Consider the following 20,795-nt stretch of genomic DNA (forward strand, 5'->3'; position numbering starts at 1 on the left):
TTAGATTGCAATTATTACTTATAATCATCCATATTACTTGTATTTCACTATCTCTTCGCCGAACTAGTGCACCTATACATCTGAAAAGTGTATTAGGTGTGTTGGGGACACAAGAGACTTCTTGTATCTTAATTGCAGGGTTGCTTGAGAGGGATATCCTTGACCTCTACCTCCCTGAGTTCGATAAACCTTGGGTGATTCACTTAAGGGAAACTTGATGATGTTCTACAAACCTCTGCTCTTGGAGGCCCAACACTGTCTACAGGAATAGAAGCGTGCGTAGACATCATCGACCGACTCTTAGTGCACTAGACTAACACACTTCCTTGGTGTGTCGGCAGAGGGTGTTCGACCAAAACCTTTTCCATTACTTCGCTTATTCCATGAGTCAAACTAACTGTGGAACTCCGTCATCGTAGGTAGCCATTCTCCGAGGTGGTCCCGGTTATTGTGTGCAGGGGATCCAGTTCAATGTCTCCAGCATCCTTCACCCTAGCCATGCCCTGTATGATGCACTTTGAAACCCTTTTCCACCTTTTCCCCATGTGTATGGCAAATGGAATTCTCAATCTAATTGACTCATGGGCAAGCTAGGCAAGATCAGGTCAAGGGGTTCCCATGGGCCCCGTGTGGCTGTACCCTCAGTCTTGGTTCCGAAGGCGAGAACTCAGGTCCTAGTATCGGTGAGAACGAGTCAAATCACCATATCCCCATGTGGCGGCCCATCCAAGCCTTTAAACATGATTATTAACATCATCACTGATCTTACCACGTTATCCTGTCAAACTAGGTTCATTCGTAGCTCTGATTCATCAACCGGATGGATCAGACTTCAACAGCTAAGCATGGCTAAGCATATCATAAATATATGGCTCTAGCGATGCGAACAAGCTCAGCCTAGTTTTGCTGGGAGCGGTGGATCAAGAACTTTGGGCTACAAAGATGGAATATGCACACATAGGATATCTACAACTGTCGATAAAATATATTTGAAGCGGATGCAATATGTAAGAACCAGAAGTAAAACATTTCTAAACCATATATGAACCAGGTTAGGGCTTGCATTGTCCCTCGTTGTTTGGGTGCTGCTCTTCGGTGGCGTTGATCCCAGGCTCGCGTTCGGTCCGTATCGAGAAGACCCAAAAACCGGAAAGGAAGAACACAATCAAGACATGGTTCAATGCAATGCACATACAATATGATGACATGTCATATTAAAGGGGTTGGGTAAACCCTAGGCGCGTCGACAAAAAATAAAGGGGTTCAGCATCGAAACTGACACATGAGAGGGGTCGATTAGGGTTTCCGCTATGGCTTGAATTTTAGTTGGTTCAATCATGTATGAAACATGGATAAGAAAATAGGATTTATTTTTCTGAACATTTTGATATATTATTTGTATTTTTCTGATTTAAAAATGAATTAGCTATGAATTTCCAAAGTTCAATTCATTTTAAATCAATTTCTGAAAAATACTGGAAAATAATAAAAATCTGACAGCTTGGACACACTTGTCATAAATTTATTCTTTTTCTTATTATTTATGAAATTATTAAAATTCTGACAAGGGGACCCACGTGTCATGGTATATCTATTTATAGAAAAATACAGAAATTAAATACAGAAAATAAGAAAAGCAATTTATGGCATCACGCTGACGTGATGATGATGTCAGCCTGGCCATGATCTCACAATGAGCTCAGGTGGAGCTCCAATCCGGTGATTGGGAGGGTTGCGGCGCGCTAGGGTGAAACGGCGTGGGGCTATGCGACGGACTATCTGGTGGCGGCGCCACCTCGGATTGGTCCCCGGCGCGTCGCTGGAGATGGAGTCCGGCGGCGACATGAGCAGGTGCACGACGCGGGCACGCTACAGAGGGAGAGAGGAGGAGCTAGAGGCACCAGTCGACGCGGCGGCTCGCCGCGGTTCCGTTGGAGAGATCGGCGGTGGCCGAGGACACTCGCCGGCGGTGAATCGAGCAGGGTCCCGGCTGGCAGTAGATTAGGGTTAAGGTTTTCTGGGGGCTTCAGGACAGCGGGAAAAGGGGAGAAATGGGGGATAGGGTTCCTAGGGAGCGGCGGCGGAGGTACTTGTAGCCGCCGGGGGCGGCGACGGGGATCTTGGTGCGGCCGGAGCATCAAGTGGTCGGCGTGCTGCCGGCTCCTGCTTCGGTCGGCGGGGGAGACGATGGATTTTGTGAAAACCCCCTCGGGGAAAAACGTTGGGCTGGTGGTGGGGTGTGGCTGGGCCACTTGGGCCAGGTTGGGCTGCGGCCAGAGAGGGAAAAAAGAGGGGGAGGAGGTGGGCAGAGCCCAGGGAGAGAGAAGAGAGGTCTCTCTCTTTTTCTCTTTTCTGAAATTTATTTCTCTTTTCAAAATTCAAAATTCAAAACTGTTTTTGGATGGAATTTTGACAACTCAAATTTCCAGAGAATAATAGAACACACACATGGGTTTATTGAAACCATGTGGCTTGTTTGATAAAATCTTGAGGGATTTGAATGAGATTGAAATAGAGGGAAAATTGCACATTAGGGTTTGATACAAGCATTTGCTCAAATGCAAACTATATGCATGCAATGCTCATGAACACTCACTTATTCATATAAAAAAGGTTGGGATGTTACAGAGCACCTGCCAATATATAGGACGACTACCTTCGCATGAGTGAGTCTACTGCCATTGAGTGCATGTACAAGATCTACCGAGCTGTGGTGGAAAAGTTTAGCAAATACTACTTGAGAGGGTCAACTGAAGAAGATACTGCAAGGATCATGGCACAAAATGCAGCGAGAGGATTCCCTAAGATGCTTGGAAGCATCGATTGTATGCACTAGTCATGGAAGAACTGCCCTTTGCTTGGTATATACAAAGGGCGTCATGAATACACTGTGGTGCTTGAAGCTATGACAAATTATGACCTAAATAGATTTGGTATTCTTTTTTTGGCATGGTGGGATCACACAATGACATCAACGTGTTGTAGCAGTCTCCGGTGTTTAGCAAAAATGGAAGGTCATGCTCCACCATGCAACTATGAGATAAATGGCCACCAATATAGCAAAGCCTATTATCTAGCCGGATATATCCAAAATGGGTGACTTTTGTCAAAATAATCCCGGTGCCATCAGGTCCAAAGAATTGCCACTTTGCTTCACGACGGGAGGCTTGCAGGAAGGATGTTGAGCGGGCATTTGGTGTGCTTCAAGATCAATTTTCTATTGTTCGGTGTCCTGCTCTAAGCTGATCTCACGACCAAATGTGGGAGGGGATGCAGGGTTGTGTGATCATGTGCAACATGATCATCGAGGATGACCGCAAGAATCGGGTCAAGACACATGTTGGTCCCTATGAGTGTCAGGGCCCTCTTGCGAAGGTTGATCATGAGATACCTGCAAATTTTGCTGATTTTCTCACCATGCACCAAAGATCCGTGACAACAATGTTCATAAGAAACTTCAACATGACCTCGTTGAGCATCTGTGGAGGGTCAAAGGATTATCAGCAAATACAGTGGCGCCATGATCTAGCCCGACTTTTATTATATTTGTTTAGTTTCTTATTGTTTGTTGTACTGTATTTTAATTTGAAAATAATTTTAGCAAACATATTTATTTGTATGCTATGTTTAATAAAATGATTGTGTATTCAAATAATCTAACAAAAAATAGGGCCTTGTTTGGCGCGCGACTGGGTAGCGACACCCATAAAAGCGGCACGAAGCAACAACGCTCCTCAAACACTAAATCCGGCGCGATTTTGAGGACGCTCTGGAGTGACTCGAGATGCTCTTAGTGCACTATAGTGTTGTTCAGCTCGTGGTCCAGACATTGTGTCTCATGTGCATGAAACAAGCGTCAGAAGAAATTCCAACACAAAAATCAAACGATAGACACCTTTCGAAGTATCTATGTCAGAAAGATAATTTCCGACAAAGACGTTTGGGGCTAGCTTGAGCTAAAACTTGAAAAAATCCACAAGTGACAAAATCTTTAAAATATCACGTCAGAATTTTTCAATTTCATCTAAATACTTTGGGGCTACTGGATTAGACACTGCTAGAAAAATAACTACAAGTGGCGCGCCTGTTTTGGACATCAGTGACACATCTATCACGCGCCACTACTAGCGCGGTGTGGTACATACTAATGGCACACCTTCTAGTGCGCCAATGGTAAGTCATACGGTGCGCCACTGCTATATCGATAGGATGCGTCATTGCTATAGTGATAGGGTGCGCCATTGCTATAGTGAATAAATTTAAAAATAAAAAAGGCCACATGGGCCTGGTTGTGGCAGGCAGTGGATATGAGCTGACCCGTCTATAAAAGGTCACTTTTATTCTAGGACGGTGCTACGTAGCGGACAAGGTGCCTTTCCGTGCGGCGGCCCATATCCAGAGCATTCAACGCGGGGCAGCCCACATGCATGCGCGAGCCGTTCCTTGTGATCTGTGAGCACCAAGACAAAGCAGGAAAAAGCTGAGCCGCACACGAGGTCAAAGTTTCTGATATTATTCTTACTGTTCGCTGCAGAGAGAGCTCATATCTCTTACTGACTGCCTGATTAACTAAACCAAATTACCAGAATTACTATTTGTGAGACAAATTGGGTAGTACTCCTAGTCACCAGCTGCCAGATTAATTACGTCCAGTCACCAGTTTTGTTTGTTACAAATTTCTATTAATTAGGAATTGACAGATTAATTTGTCCTTGCTGCCAGATTAATTACGCCCAGTCGCCAGTTTTGACTGTTACAAATTTCTACCTGTGAGTAGTAGGTAGCTGCCACATTGCGAGAAAAATGCCAGGATCATTATGACTGATTCCCCGATTAATTATGTCTAATTGCCTGGTTAATAGCGCAGGGACGGACGCCGGGAACGCAGACCAGATGGAGCATGGATGCTGCCTCGGCCATGGCAAGGACCATGGAAAGAGGTGTGGCAGAGGGGCCGCGCGCGGCCGACCGGAGGTGCTCAGGGCCGTCAATGTCCTGCCAGACGGACAAACGAACTGGTGGCCGTTCATGTCCTACACGGCTGAACGTAGGACATCGACGACTGTGGGCGGGTCGGTGGGCAGGGCGGTATGTTGATGGCCGTTCCAGGCCGGGGCGGCGCCTTGGTCCTGGCCGCACGCAGGTTTGGTGGTCGCCATGGTAGGAAACAACCAGCGAAGGCCTCCCTCACGCGAGCAGAGGCTCCCCTCCTTGTGAGAGCGCCGCAGATGCTCGCCGGCGAAGGCCTCCGCCTGCTGGAAGAGGCACCCCATCCTCACGAGTGTGTCGCAGATCGTCGCCGGCGACTCAACCACCTCGCTCGCGGCGCAGCTCCACGCGGTGAGAGAGAGGGCGGATTGTGTGGTCAGGAGCTCTTGATGGATAACAGGATAAGCATACCTTGACGCGGTGTGGGCTCGCGATGAAAAATGTACCGGTTCCCTATAGGGCGCGATCAACTTTGCACGTATCGTGAAGCGTCGCACGGAAGTGCTGCTTATGCGGCGCTTTTCATTAGATTTTCCCTTTATTCTATTATAAATAAAAGTTATTACAAGACCCAAATAAAAAAATACAACTATAATTTCTAAATTTTCCAACTAGGACCCGAAAACAAAATATTAAAAAAAACGCAATCAAATCCTTGATGCGGTGGTGTAGACACTCGTCCTCGATCTAGTAGATGACGACAAGCCGCTTAGATGCTCCATCGGACTCGACGGCGGCCATGGTGATGGAGACCTGATCTGCTCCTTCACGCCCGACCAGTTTGGGAGTCCGACGTTTGGGCGGCCGTTGACCGGGTGAAGTGGGTCGTTGCCGTTCACAGGAACTGGGGCGGCGCTACCGGGGGATAGGAGAGGGAGACACTGGTGCTTGCCGGAGAGGCGATTTGCGGCGTGGACGTCGCAGTCGCCGCTCGCACAGGGTAGCCTCGCCGGCACAGTGTCAGGCCAACATTGTTACAGCACTCACCAGCTACACCCTCTCCGCGTTCCAGCCAGACATTGTTTAGCTTAAGTCTAAATTCTGATTAGCTTAATTAATTTATCCTAAGTTGTAATGGATGTTTTTAGCTGAGCCTGTCTCATCTTATAAGAGACAGGTGGGGTGGAAGGGTGGATCAGCTAATAGAGAAACTTTATTTTTCCTGTACCGTATCTGTACCCAGCCAGCGACGGCTCCAGGGCTTGGCAAGCTCGCTTCTTCCTCCCGTCTCTCTCAGGTCGCCGTCGACCAGCTCCATATGGCCTGACAAAGTGGTACCAGAGCCACCCTCCTGCGACCCTCGTCCGCATCGGCGGCGCTCCCACCTCCCTTCCCCCTCCGCTGCTCCACCAAATACACCACACCATCACAGATCAAACCGACGCCATGTCGCACCGCTCCAGGTCGGCCTCACGCACCAGCCGCGACGGGCCAGTCATCCGCTCCGCCTCATCAACCGACGCGGAACTCGCCGCGTTGCGCACGCAGCAGCGGGCCGACCGCGACGCGCGCTCCGTCGGGCGCCGCCTACAGAAGCATCAGGTGGAGACGTCGGCAACCCTCGACGCGATGCAGAACCGGATGGAAACCATGGCGCAGCTCCAGTCGCAGATGGCGACCATGATGCAGCAGATGCAGGGCAGCATCAACCGCCTCGTCCCCGACGAAGGTATGACCACCACCGTCTCTCCCCCCATCGGCAATGGCCGCCCCTTTTCCACCCTTCCAACACGCACAAACACCAACCTTTCACCGATCCCTGAGGGTTCCACACCGATTTCCACCACCCACTCTGCAAATCTCCCACCTTTTCCTCCAACCTTGGGCCAATTCGCACCGAATCAACTCCCACTTCCTCCATGCACCGAAGGTGTTCGTCAGAATGCCGGTGTCCTCACCAACACTGCCCATGGCACATCCACAAGGGGAGCATCATCCTCCTACATACATGTCACCCAACACACCAACCCCACGACCCACCCGCAATACTACCAGCCACACTCACCTCGCCAAGAGCAGCATGATCCAACACCACAGCCAACGCCATATGAACAGCCATACCCGAGATCATACCAGCCCCAGCACCACACCTCCTCACATGAGCTCATCACTACAAACAACCAAAACCAACCCCGACGACCAACTTCCAATACCAACACTCCACATATGGATGCTACCAACCAGAGACAATCCAATGGACACCCTCCCACTCTACCATACTCCAATAGCACCAACTACACGCCAGAACCACACATCCGCACGCCTCACGTCGAATTACCTTGTTTTAATGGTGATAATCCTAGAGCATGGATTTTGGAAACTGAAGATATTTTCAGGTTGGTTGGTATTACTGGTGAGGCACGTGTCCGATGGGGAATAGCACACATTAGAGGACAGGCCAAAATCTGGCTGACCAGCTTAGGCATAGACTTGCAACAAACCTCATGGGCTGATCTCTGTCAAGTCCTCATTGAAAGATTTCCGGACACAGTAACAATTGATCCTATGGAGCAGTTGCAGCAGCTGAAACAAAGAACAACAGTGGACAATTATATAAATGCCTATGAGTCCTGGATGCAAATCATGAAAAGAGGCCGTGCATACTTACCCACTGATTTCTTCATTGATAGATTCATTAGTGGGTTGAACGAGAACATCAAGCACTTGGTCCAGTATCAATGCCCTGTCTCCCTTCTCAAAGCTTACTGGTTTGCAAGACAGTTTGAGAAAAATCACAACTCCAATGCACTAGTCCTGCGAAGAGCATTACCACATGCACCAGTTCAAACAGGTCCGGCAAGAAACGCAGTTGTACGCGATAACCAGCATAGGATTGGTCCACCAAGAGACAATCCCAACCGCAATGCAAGACCTCGAGTGCCTCGGCCATGCTGGTACTGTCCTGATAACTATGTTCCAGGACATAGGTGCCCAAACATGCAAAGGGCATTAAATATGCTGATTATGCAGGGGTACCCAGAGGAGGCAGATGAAGAGGTAGTGCAACACCTACTTCTAGAAGCCATGCCAGCTGTGCAAAATCCAGTGGCTGAAACGGAGGTAGCTTTGGCAGTAAATGTGGAGCAACCGGCTGAAGATGATTTACACATGATGAAAATCTCGGCAGCAGCTTACCATGGCTCAACTAGTGACTCCACAATTTCTCTCCTTATACACATCAATGGAGTACCAGCTATTGCCTTGGCTGATACGGGCAGTACAAATACCTTCTTGGACAAACAATTTGCAATGGACCACAACATCGCTATCAGTCCCATGCCAGCAAGAAGAGTAAAAGTGGCAGGTGGGGGTATACTGATTTCTGATTCCATTGCCTACAATCATCAATTCTGCATCCAAGGACAAGTCTTCTCCACCGACTTTCGAATCCTTGAATTAGGAGGATCTGATGCAGTGCTAGGTGTTAACTGGTTCAAGTTACACAACCCAGTTACCTTTGATTTCATAGAAAGAACATTGACAATAGAAGCCGGGGGACAGCTTCACACATTCCAGGATCATTTGGTTCCAGCAGAGGACCTTATGATTTCAGCAATGGAGTGCACACAGCTGCTCAAAGAACAAGCCACGGGCTACATCTTGTACAACATGAATGAGGTGGAGGCCACCTTAACGGAGCTCAAAAAAACAACACCACCACATGAGTTTCAAGACATACTGCAAGCCTTCGCTGATGTATTTGCTGAGCCTACTGGACTGCCTCCTCATAGAAGTGCAGATCATGCCATCCCTCTTCAACCTGGCTCCAAACCTCCAAACATCCGGCCCTACAGGATGTCTCACACCCAAAAGAACACTATTGAGACCATCATAACGCAAATGTTGAAGAACAAAGAAATCCAACCTAGTGATAGTCCCTTCTCCTCCCCAGTGATTTTGGTGAAGAAGAAAGACAAAAGCTGGCGACTGTGTGTTGATTTCAGAGGTCTGAACGAGCTGACAATCAAAAATAAATTTCCGATACCAGTAATAGAAGACTTATTGGATGAATTACATGGCGCAACTGTCTTCTCCAAGCTCGACCTCCGTTCGGGCTATCACCAAATCAGAATGAAGGATGAGGATGCGCACAAAACTGCATTCTCCACTCATTTGGGCCATTATGAATACCGGGTCATGCCTTTTGGGCTCAGCAATGCCCCAGCAACTTTTCAACACCTAATGAACAACATCTTCGCCAAGCATCTAAGGAAATTTGTACTAGTTTTCTTTGACGATATCTTGGTATACAGCAGTGACAAGGAACAACACAAGAGGCACCTAACCATTGTCCTGAACATACTCCGGGCAAATCACCTCAAAGCAAAGCTCACTAAATGTACCTTCGCACAGCCTCAAGTGGAGTACCTTGGCCACATAATATCAGGCCAAGGCGTTGCTACTGACCCATCCAAGATTAAGGATATCCTTGAATGGAAAACACCACAAACCTTGAAGAAACTTAGGGGATTCTTGGGTCTGACTGGCTATTATCGCCGGTTCATCAAAGGGTATGCCTCAATATGCCAACCTCTTTACCTGGCCCTGAAAAAAGATAATTTTGTGTGGGGGCCAGAACAAGCAGCAGCTTTTGAGCAACTGAAACAAATCATGTCCAGCCCACCCCTCCTCAGACTGCCAAATTTCAATATTCCGTTTGTCTTAGAGACGGATGCTTGCAAATCAGGGTTGGGAGCTGTCCTAATGCAGGAAGGCAGACCGATCGCTTTCTACAGCCAATGCTTAGGTCCAAAAACCAATGCACAGTCAGTATATGAAAAAGAAGCATTAGCCATCTTACATGCACTGAAGAAATGGCGCCACTACTTCCTGGGAAACAAAGTGATCATTAAAACAGATCAACAAGCACTTAAGTATCTGGCTAGCCAAAGATTGTTGGAAGGCATTCAGCATAAGTTAATGCTCAAATTGCTGGAATTCACCTATGAAATAGAGTACAAAAAAGGAAAAGAGAACACAGTTGCCGATGCCTTGTCTCGCCAATTCCAGGAAGAAGACAAAGATGAAGAGGCAGACAACACACTTCATTGCAACTCACAAACTGTGGTCACTATTCCAACTTGGATGCAAGACGTGCACTACTCTTACACCGAGGATGCCCACTGTATGAAACTAGTACAAGAATTGTCCATCAATGCAAACAGCCACAACAACTTCACATTAGAAGCTGGCATCTTGCGTTTCAAAGGGAAGATATATATTGGTTCAACCACCAATCTCAGGGAGAAAATCTTTGACACCTTCCATTCCTCCTTATTTGGTGGTCACTCTGGCACCAAGGTCACACTGCAAAAAATGCAACAATCCTTTTATTGGCCTAAACTCAAGCAATTTATAGCTGAAAAAATTGCAGCTTGCCCAATTTGTCAAATATCAAAGACAGAACACTTGTCATACCCTGGACTGTTACAACCTCTACCCATACCAGCTCAAAAGTGGTCAGACATAAGCATGGACTTCATCCAAGGTCTACCCAAGTCCAGAGGCAAAGAGGTCATCTTAGTGGTGGTCGATAGATTGACAAAATATGCTCATTTTGTCCCACTAGCTCATCCATACTCTGTGCAATCAGTGGCTGAAGTATTCATGAATTCCATCATCAAACTCCATGGTCCTCCAGCTAGCATAGTCAGTGATAGAGATGCTATTTTCACCAGTACACTATGGAAACAACTTTTCTCCAAGTTCAAGACCAAGCTCAATTATAGCACAGCTTACCATCCGGAATCAGATGGACAAACGGAACGAGTTAACCAATGTTTGGAGCAATACTTACGTTGCATGGCATTTCAGCAGCCAAAAAAATGGTGTGATTGGCTAGCTGCAGCCGAATGGTGGTACAATGTTTCATACCACACTGCAATTCAGATGTCACCTTTCCAAGCTTTGTATGAATATCCCCCTCCACTGCTGCAAAACATTCCAGTACCATTGGTGCAACCTCAAGATACCACAGATGCTATGGAAGAGAAAGAGAATATGGTCACACTGTTACAACAGAATCTGAGCAAAGCTCAAGCTCGCATGAAGAAATATGCAGACGCCAAGAGAACTGAAAGATCATTCGAATTAGGTGATTTTGTTTACCTAAAGGCCAAACCTTACAGAGAAAAGGCGCTAGGATTGAATAATCCACCAAAATTCTCCCCAAAGTGGTATGGTCCTTTCAAGGTTCTCAAGAAAGTGGGCCAGGTTTCTTACCAGCTTCAGTTGCCAGATACGTGCAAGCTACACGATGTGTTCCATGTTAGTCAACTGAAGAAACACACAGGTCCAAATGCTGTACCAAACCCGACGCTGCCCCTCGTCACGGTGGATGGCAAGGTAAAATTCGCTCCACTGAAAGTGCTGCAACGACGCATTGTTCCTCGCTCAATTGGGGACTATGAGGTGGCCATTCCACAATGGTTGATTCACTGGGAAACGATGACAAGCGATGAAGCTACCTGGGAAGACGCCGATTTCATCCAGGAAACATTCCCTGAATTCCAGCCCTGAGGTCTGGGCTCAAGGGAGGGGCTCTGTCAGGCCAACATTGTTACAGCACTCACCAGCTACACCCTCTCCGCGTTCCAGCCAGACATTGTTTAGCTTAAGTCTAAATTCTGATTAGCTTAATTAATTTATCCTAAGTTGTAATGGATGTTTTTAGCTGAGCCTGTCTCATCTTATAAGAGACAGGTGGGGTGGAAGGGTGGATCAGCTAATAGAGAAACTTTATTTTTCCTGTACCGCATCTGTACCCAGCCAGCGACGGCTCCAGGGCTTGGCAAGCTCGCTTCTTCCTCCCGTCTCTCTCAGGTCGCCGTCGACCAGCTCCATATGGCCTGACACACAGCAGAGCACGCTGGCTTCTGCCGCTCTGTAGGCGGTATGTGGGCTTCGCGCACGGTGACGAGGAGGATCAGGAGTATAGCGGCGTGGGAGAGGTGGTGCTTCGCCTAGCGGTGATGGAGGCGATGGTGATGGCTCCGGTGTTGTTTGATTTATGAGGCATTCATATTTTTGTGGAAGTTTGATCGCTACTCCTTCTACCCCACACGTCCGATTCAAAACTATTATCAATTCAAATATAAATGTTTAGAATTTGAAAACTATTAATTGTCGGTTTTAGAATTAAAAATTGACTTTCCAATTTTATACTCTGCAAATATGTAGATCTGTTCCGGTCCGACGCAAGCGATACCCCACAAGTCATCCTCTGACCGGCAAACACCCTCGCGTCCTCGCGCCGGCAAGGCTTGTCATCGGGTTGATCCAAGCATATACGGAGTATGTAAAAATCGCGCTGGTATAGAAATGCTTAGCACTTCCAAAATTGCGCTTCATATTAATTGACTTGCTAGAGGGCAGCCTAGCTTGTCTGAAATCAACGAACTCTTACTATGGAAGGTTCACATATTTTTGTAGGAAATCCGAGTATATTTGGGAAGGCTCTGAAACTTTCTAGGAAATGTGGACTGTACAAGGAAGGTTCAGATTTTGTTAGGAAATATTTAACGGGTATATTGATCTACGGGGGTCCAATTAACGTAGTACTTAGCAAGGATTCAGCTGTATATAAACATGCAGGAGGCCGCTGTCACGGTTCTCGACTTCTCGTTTCGACTGATACTCAGCGTCGTTCAGATCTTCTCTAGCGACATTACGAGAAGCATCCTTGTGCCATGTCACCGAACATTATGCGTTTACAAGGGGTGGGTGCAATCTACCAGCAGCATATATATGTAACTTACGCAAATAACCTATCTCTAATTCATGCCCTTCTTCTCTTTGACGGCAGGCTTTATCCTTCTTTGTCTACTTGTCGCTGGAGGCGTTTCTGGTGATCTTTATAATCGGGAAGGTCAAGTGCACCCATGTTGAGACTATCATGTATCTGATTAGCTTCGTTTTGGTGACCCTGCCTTCGATCTTCTTAATAATTGGCATTTTCTGTTGTACTCCTCCAAAAGATGCCAATTAATCTTGGATGCTCCAATACAAGTATACTAGTTTTGTCGATGGAATAATGCTCGCGAGTGCTAAGTGGACTTCACTTTTTTTTTTTTGTTTCCTTCCATGAGTCGAACTGGAACACCTATCAATGGGCTCAGTCATGCGATTCCTTTTTGAGTTTTTAGTTTTTCTCTGGCAGCCTCCATTTTCGTAGATAAGGTGTAGATCGCGGTATCCACATGGTTTAATGATTGTGTTGTTGATCGGTGTAGATCGCGGTATCCATATTCTGTGATTTGGTTGTATATACTACTGGTAGATTCAAGAGTTGGCTATTGTTGAGGACGAGCAGGTGCATGTGTTCTCTTGTTTAATTTTGTTTGGGTAGATTTATCGAATGCATTTTCTGTCCGTGATGGTTCACCTGCTTATAAAAGGTTTTTTTTAACTTGCTTATAAAAGGTTGAATAGTGTCTTAGCATGAGTTTAAGTTGGATTCCTGACGAAAGCACAAGTTTGGCAAGACCATTTGATGTGACCCATGTACTTCCTGTGATCCGACGATCTTCTTTTCTCCAATTTTTTCCAAACCGACGCCTGCTTCCTCTTCCTAGCATAAATCGTAGACTGTTTAGTTCCTCGCATGCTTGTGAGACACATTGTATAACAACTTGTTTCGTTGTCCGTAATACACGAGACACAAATTGATAATTCGTTGTTTGGTTGCCTTCACCGGTGGTTTTATGTCGGTAAATGTGAAGTTCACCTCTTTTTAAATGTGGTGATATTTTCACCTCAATGCTACACAATCATCACATGAAACAGACACGTCGACTACCATGATACTTAACACATCATGATTAACAAGAGGTCACAGATTAAGGCATGTTCCATAAAACCTATATTAGGGGCACCCCATGCTCTGTCATCATACATGTTTAGTTGTCCTACATCAGGGCATCCCATACCCCTGCATACTAACATCATTCATGATCAAAATACATGTTCACCAAGTTCCCACCGCCGCTACCATTTGTCCTTATCTCTGCCGAAGAGGTCCCCGTCTCGGATGTTGTCGTCGTGGATGCGCAGGCCAGAAACAAACCGCGACAGTGAGCTTAGAAGATTTTCCAAACAAGGCGGATCCATGCTTCCTCCCACTACAGTATCTTTGCATCAAGTGCATCAAAGCCTCTGATGTGTCGATCCATGGAGACGGTGCCATATTGGGGGTCGGGGGCAGGAGAAGGAGGAGAGGTTTCCATGGAAGGGATCGGTAAGTGATAGAGTGTTTGGGAGTGGAGTAGTGAGGGAGAATGGGGGGTTATGCCAGACGTGTTGAGGCTCCCGCGCTTCCCCATGCATGCAACTAGTTTGCACATAGTGCCCGCTGGAGGCTAGAGCATAGCTCCAGAAAAACCGAATTGATCGTTCACGCTAGGCCTGGTTGCAAGGAGCTTTTTCAGGATTAGTCGGGCTAGGTTTTTTACAAGCCCAACAACCAAACACTATTATTTTCACCTTGCAAGCTTGGTTGTTTTGGTGCAGGTAACCAAACCCGCCCGCTATTGACATCGGTACACAAGTTTAAACATATTCAGGATTCTGCACAACACTTGCGGCAACAAATATTAGCCCCACTACCCCTCCTAACTACCACCTCTAGTGTAGCCATTTGTCAATGGCCTCTAGGCTATAAATAGCCCCCATGAATGGCAGTAGAGCCCCAAGACACATTTTGGGATCCTAGGGTTAAATATGGGAAGCCACGTATGATTCAAATCGGTGTTGAGTACAATGTCTTGCAGTGGGCCTCGAGAAGTAACGTATAACTCGAGCGTCTACTAAGTGTCTCTCGATGCCTTCCTACAGTAGAATTAATTTGTGCTCTGACAAGATGAAAAACTATTCAAAAAATATTGATGTGCAAATGCTTGTTGGTGTATGACTACTTTCGCCACAAGGCAATCGCGCGTGCCCTTATTAAAATTATGTCGTTACTACGCTATGAAGAAACACCCACTACTTTGTTGATATATCTGCAACAACTTAGTACTAAACACGGTAATTACAATGAAAAATTCATTTTCAAACTCTACACAAGATATATATGTATATATATTAATATAATAGTAACGAGTATGAATTGCGAAATGTGAAGGGGGCGAGAGACAAGTGAGGTTTTTTCCAGTGTTCGAAAATCCGTCAATATTCTACTCTCTGTTTGAGAGGCCGTGGCAAGCAAAACCTACAACGATCTCTCTTGGACCGAGTGTTCTTCTCCCTTTAGCTCACCCAACCAAATATAAGTGGTTCCACTATGGATAGCTTCTTCATCCACCTCGGTGACGTCCAGTTCCAGCACCACTTCAATTGGGTTTAATAATAATTTGTAGACTTTTCTTCATTTCTATTGATCTCTTTGAACTTTGACTTGCAAGTTTGTTTTAAAAAAATGATAGGGCATCATAGCGTTTTTTCGCTCTACATTTCAGCACCATGACAAAAACATTAAAAATAGGCATATATGATCATGTCTTAAGCCTATCAGTTAGTTATGCATTAAGTTTTCTTTATTGGCTTGTGGATTTTGTGCTATGTAGTTTCTTGTATATGGTTTTAGTACATGTGAGTGGTGACAAATGAAGTGAAGTTTTTTAAATAATTGATGTCGTATTTGTCGTTAATTGACTAACACGAGGCATGATTTGTTTGGGCGGTCCGTAGATTAATGGCTTTATTTATTTCGGTGGATGGATTGTAGATCGATAATTTCTTTTGTTAGGTGTGATTCCTTTGATGCTAGAAGTTGGTAGTAATACGACCCTCATTGGCATGATTAAGTTCATTTTAGGATTGATTAAGTTCATTTTAAAAATTTCTTCATACTCCATTATTTTTTTTAGGATTGATTAAGTTCATTTTAGAAATTTGATTCATATCGCCGATACAAGTTAATGATGTTTCCAAAGAAGGGAGAAACAGGTCTTTTGGAAAGAAGACCACATCCACGTGCTCTTTCCTTTTGGAAAGCTGAATGGCCATGTTTAAAAACTGCCACGGTATTGAAGATTCCAGGTCACTCGTTCCTCTGATTATTGGGAGCAGCTGGCCGGTGGGCCGAATTTGCATGGGCCGACTCAGCATGCGGCTAAAGAGGCCATGCTCGTCTCCTGGACGAGTCCAAGTCCAATGGGTAAGAAAGACACAATCCATTTTTAATGTATAACTACTATACTATTTGGGAACAAACATCTTTTTTCTCAGAATTTTGGGGCTTTTTTCGAATTCACACCATGGTGACACGTGTGGTTTTATTTTCGCTGCCTCTTTCTTGTGTACAATTTGGTGCTCTCTAGCATTTCTATGGGCGGCCAGCAGAAGAACAAGTGTGTTATTTTAGTCTTTCGACTTGTGGCTGTAGCCGTGAAGAGTGAGGCGGTCAAAGCGGTGCTGACACATCTTCCTCTCTAGATTTATTTCACACATGTATCGATTTCTCCCCCAATAACTCTCTTTCTCCCCCTTGATGAGGGCTGCCTCGACAGGCGGTCAAAGCGGTCATGTTATTCTTTTCTTCGTCTCCGCCCCCTTTTCTTCTGCTCGCCACGGCGGACCTCCTCGGCTCCTCGGACGCTGCACTGGGAGGGAGCTTCAGCAGCGCGCCGCGTCTAACCTCACCAGCACGCCGCTCCCACTCACGGCCCGCTCCTTGCCTCCATCGAGCGAGGCTGCTTTGGCTGGTGGAGAGCCGGCGCAAACCTCGTGCACGACATGGCCGTCCGCGCCACCGCAGAGGTCTTGCTGCCGGACGGCGTCACCTCCGGGGCCTCCTGGCTGTGCACCCGTACTTCACTGGGAAGGAGATGGTGGGCACGCAGTTGGCCTTCGCCGCGGAGGTCCAGAGACCAGAGATTCATGGACCTCATCTAAAGGTTCGTCTTCCTGTGTCCTCGCTAGGGCTGGACAACCCGTTCATCAGCGACGAAGCGTGCGCCACCCTGGCCAAGATCCCATCCGACCGTGTCCTACTGTGCATGGCGGAATTCCCTGTCCTATTCCTTCCAGCTCCCTCGCCGCTTGATGTTCGTCGGAAGAATCGTTAACCTGCGGTGGCGTCTTCTCTCTATTTCTTAAGGTTTCTTCTCTCCATGACTATTTTCTTATGGTTGTGTTTTGATCCGGTGGCGTGGCTGTTTCGATCCGATTTTTTTTTCTCCTGCTCCCTCTGCGATCTTGGACAAAAAATAAACTCCTGCTGACCTCTGCGATTTTATGTTGCTCTATTAGGATTTCGTGTGGGGATTTTTTTTTGGCAACTTCTTTGTGGGGATTAGTTAATCGACTCCTGCTGACTTGCGTTGCAGTCTTGCAGAGGGACGAGGAGTTCAAGCAGTGACCTTTCTCCATGGAGCGGGTGGTTTAGCGATGTTGCATCGCTGTCCCGGCGCACTGTCGAGAAGGCGATGCGGTCGATCGGCTGTACGACACCCAGAACAAGAACCTGACGCTGATGTGGTTCCTGCTGCGCTACCTCCACTACGGCAACGCCGACAAACCGAGATGCCTCACCGGCCTGGACGATACGGCCGTGCAGGGCGTGGCGTTCAGCATTCTCCTGCCAAGGCCTCTTCTGGGTGTTGCGGATCCCGTCGTTGGAGAAGATGAGGAAGGTGGGTAGGCCGGTTGACAAGTACCTCGCGGAGATCTCGACGGACCATGGACTGGGCGTTTCCAGGTTCTTCACCATAGTCGAGAGCCTGCCCGGGGTAATTAACTCATTTCTCTGTCCAATTTGAATCTCTGAAGATTCGACTAAGAAAACGTACTATGTTGGTTGTACTATTTGAGATTGAAATTCTGAAGCAAGAAGAAGTTTAACACGTGATTATCAGATTATGGGGAGATGATTACTGGGAGGCAAAGACGCAAAGGAAAAAAAAAAAACAGAGTGTAGGGACCAACATTTTCATCTCGCATGCACAGTGAATATTTTTACTATATTTTCGTGACATGGGTCTAGATGAATTAATCTGTGATTGTTTGGTTGCTCTTAAAGTCAGTTCATATGGCTAACAGTAACAAAATGAACCTAGATTATTTATTTACTATTAGTGGATTATCCATATTTGTTGTAGGCTGACAGTTGTGTTATTCTTTTTTCAGAGAAACAGTGTCTTGTGAGGTGAGCTACCAGTTGATAAATTCATCAATCTATATCTATTTCTCATTATGTAAGTGATATAAGTTTGTTAGAAAGCCAGTTCTCAGATGTCACAGGATTTGATCACACGTCAGTGTCGTATGATACATCTCAATCTTGCATGTAACTAGATAACTATCACTATTGGAAATCTTACCATTTTTCTCTTCCGGTTTCGTACTGAATGATACACAATGCTTAGGTTCACGGTTTTCTCCCAGCTGGTCGCTTTGTTGGACATTGACATGCATGTCCTACCTTTTCATCTATTTATTTATATGCTTTTGGCCTACTCTGATTAGTTAGAACCAGAGTTTTACCATATGCAAGTCTAATGGGATAAACGTGTCTGGGTGGATTCTCTTTGATGTATCATGGCAAGTAATAGACGGGTTACCATTTGCTACTGAAATTATGCCAATGTGTTCTGCACCGGCTATATCTGTTGAAATGAATTTGCTTTACACTAGAGAATGTATTTTCGTTCGAGGAGTTGTAGTGCCTGTAGGTTTGAGGGTAAAACTAGAATTGCCAGTGATTGGTTTCTATGGCACCTCTCTGTTCTTATTCCTATATGTGCGTCAGTAGAACTGCTAACTAGGATAGATTCTATTTACAGTACAAGTCTGTGCAATGTAATTAATCGACCATCCCTGCGTATTTCTTTGAAGGAACAAATATATATTTTATAAAGCCTCGATGTCTTGCATTTGGTAATCTTTGATTTCACATTTCCCCGTATAGGCGCCCATCGGAGCAATGGAACGAACAATGCTGAACGATGTTCCCTCACTTCTTACTCTTGGAGTGTTCTTGTGAGGACGACTGATGGAGCATATCACACCTCATGCTAATAGTATGTGAAGTTCAATACTGCAAATGGGAAACCAATCATTGATAATTTGGATGTTGCTTTTGTCTGCCATGTTTAAGAACTGGTCTCTTGGTTTGAAGCACTTCTAAGTATATATTAGGATAAAGTGGCATTGGGTGTTTGAGGTAGTATGTTACGTTGGCATGGTAATCAGCTAGGTTTCTCTCCCGGTATCTTTCCCCTGAATAACTGCTGAAATATAGAACTAGCTTGATTTTATACATAGTGGAACACAATTATTTTCATTGTGTAAATAATAGTAGCCGTGAATTTTATTAGTCCAGATGGCCTCTTCTATTTCCATGTTTTGGCAAGTTTGAAGTTGGAGCTGCAGTGTTATTGTGTTATCGTAAGAAATAGAATCCAACATGATTATTGAGGTATGCCCTGGTAGAGTAAGTCCCTCTTTGTTGCCTACTCCTTGGTTAGTTTTACACATCGGATTTAAGTTCTAGATCCTAGATTTCATAGATGTACTGTTAGTGTTTTTTATGCACATAGTGCGTTTCACATTTTGTTCCCCTGAACATTTCTGCGACTTAAGTTGATACTTAAGAAAGGTGAATCAGGCAAAATTTCCATATACCTAGAAGCCTTCAGGTACCCTACAATCTAATTGACTGATTAGACGTTAGATTAACAATACACAGCCTCCATATTTCTTGTGTATATATATTTTCTTCGATTCAGATAGTTACTGTCTGTTAATTCTCGACAATTTTATAAAATGTAAGAAAGCAGGGGAAAGACTCAAATAGTTTGCAGGCATTGCATGCTGTTTTTTGCACTAGGCTCATATGTTGCAACGTACTGTGGCTTTGTACACATTGAGCTGCATGGCTACAAACAAACAAGCTTATTGTTTTGGACTGTGCACAACTGAATCTTCTCTTCAGGTCAAATTTTCTTCCCTTCAGCGTGTCGTGTTGTATTTGTCTTCCTTCTGCTTGATGATTAGATATTTACATCCACCAATATTAATAATTGAGACAATTCGTTGCATCCTTGGTCCAAATTTTGCAAGCATGCAGAGTGGTCCAAATTTCCCAAGCATTCAGAGACAGATCGTCTGCCATGGGTCTTCTTTAGTCTTTACTCTAAAGAAAAAATTTCCTATGTGCTTCCGTTGATGCTGCTTTTGTGAGTAATGCCTTAGTTTTTGTTGTTGTTACATATAGAATAAACAAAAGGGTATATCTTCCATAATATCAGGGATTTAGGAGGAATTTAATCTCAGATCTGAAAATAAATTAGTAAGCTTTGCTGGGTTGCATCGGCATTTTTCAGTGTTTCCTTTGAAGAAAAAATTTCCCAAGTGCTTCAGTTGATTCTGCTTTTGTGAGTAATGCCTTAATTTTGTTGTTGTTACAAATAGAATAAAAAAGGTGTATCTTCCAAAATATTAGGGATTTAGGAGGAATTGAACTCAGATCTGAAAACTAATTATTAAGCTGCTGGGTTGCATCGCCACACCACCTCTGTTTATGCAAGCTCATTTATATTATTTTGATAACATAGAAATTTTATGTGCTATCGATTAGCTTAATATGTAAAGTGATTACTTGAAATTTGCATAAACCAAGTTAGGAGAATTTACTAATTACCACTTTACATAATTTAGTGGACATGATTGTCACTTTGTCAGGCCAAAAGATCCACATCTAAGCATTAGTTTCTGATCTATAAATTTGGCAGGTGGAGATGAGCACAATTATGATATGAGGAACCTTGTTTCTTCAGCTAAAGATATTCAAATTGGCTCTTGAAAGG

General features: G+C 45.2%; 1 protein-coding gene and 1 long non-coding RNA gene across 2 annotated transcripts; one reads left to right on the top strand and one right to left on the bottom strand.

Annotated features, from left to right (window-relative positions):
• The first annotated feature begins 6,375 nt into the window (after positions 1-6,375).
• On the top strand, positions 6,376-9,736 carry LOC124694856. The gene is made up of 2 exons (XM_047227788.1): positions 6,376-9,500; positions 9,700-9,736. The coding sequence occupies exons 1-2, from the start codon at positions 6,376-6,378 to the stop codon at positions 9,734-9,736; spliced, it is 3,162 nt and encodes a 1,053-aa protein (XP_047083744.1).
• A 102-nt stretch (positions 9,737-9,838) lies between these two features.
• LOC124696128 lies at positions 9,839-11,736 on the bottom strand. Its single transcript, XR_007000639.1, has 2 exons — positions 10,408-11,736; positions 9,839-10,296 (listed from the first exon to the last, which is right to left on the bottom strand). It is a non-coding gene; the product is annotated as an uncharacterized LOC124696128 (long non-coding RNA).
• Positions 11,737-20,795: the final 9,059 nt, after the last annotated feature.

This window comes from Lolium rigidum, chromosome 3 (genome assembly GCF_022539505.1).
Source record: "Lolium rigidum isolate FL_2022 chromosome 3, APGP_CSIRO_Lrig_0.1, whole genome shotgun sequence".
Classification (NCBI taxonomy): domain Eukaryota; kingdom Viridiplantae; phylum Streptophyta; class Magnoliopsida; order Poales; family Poaceae; genus Lolium; species Lolium rigidum.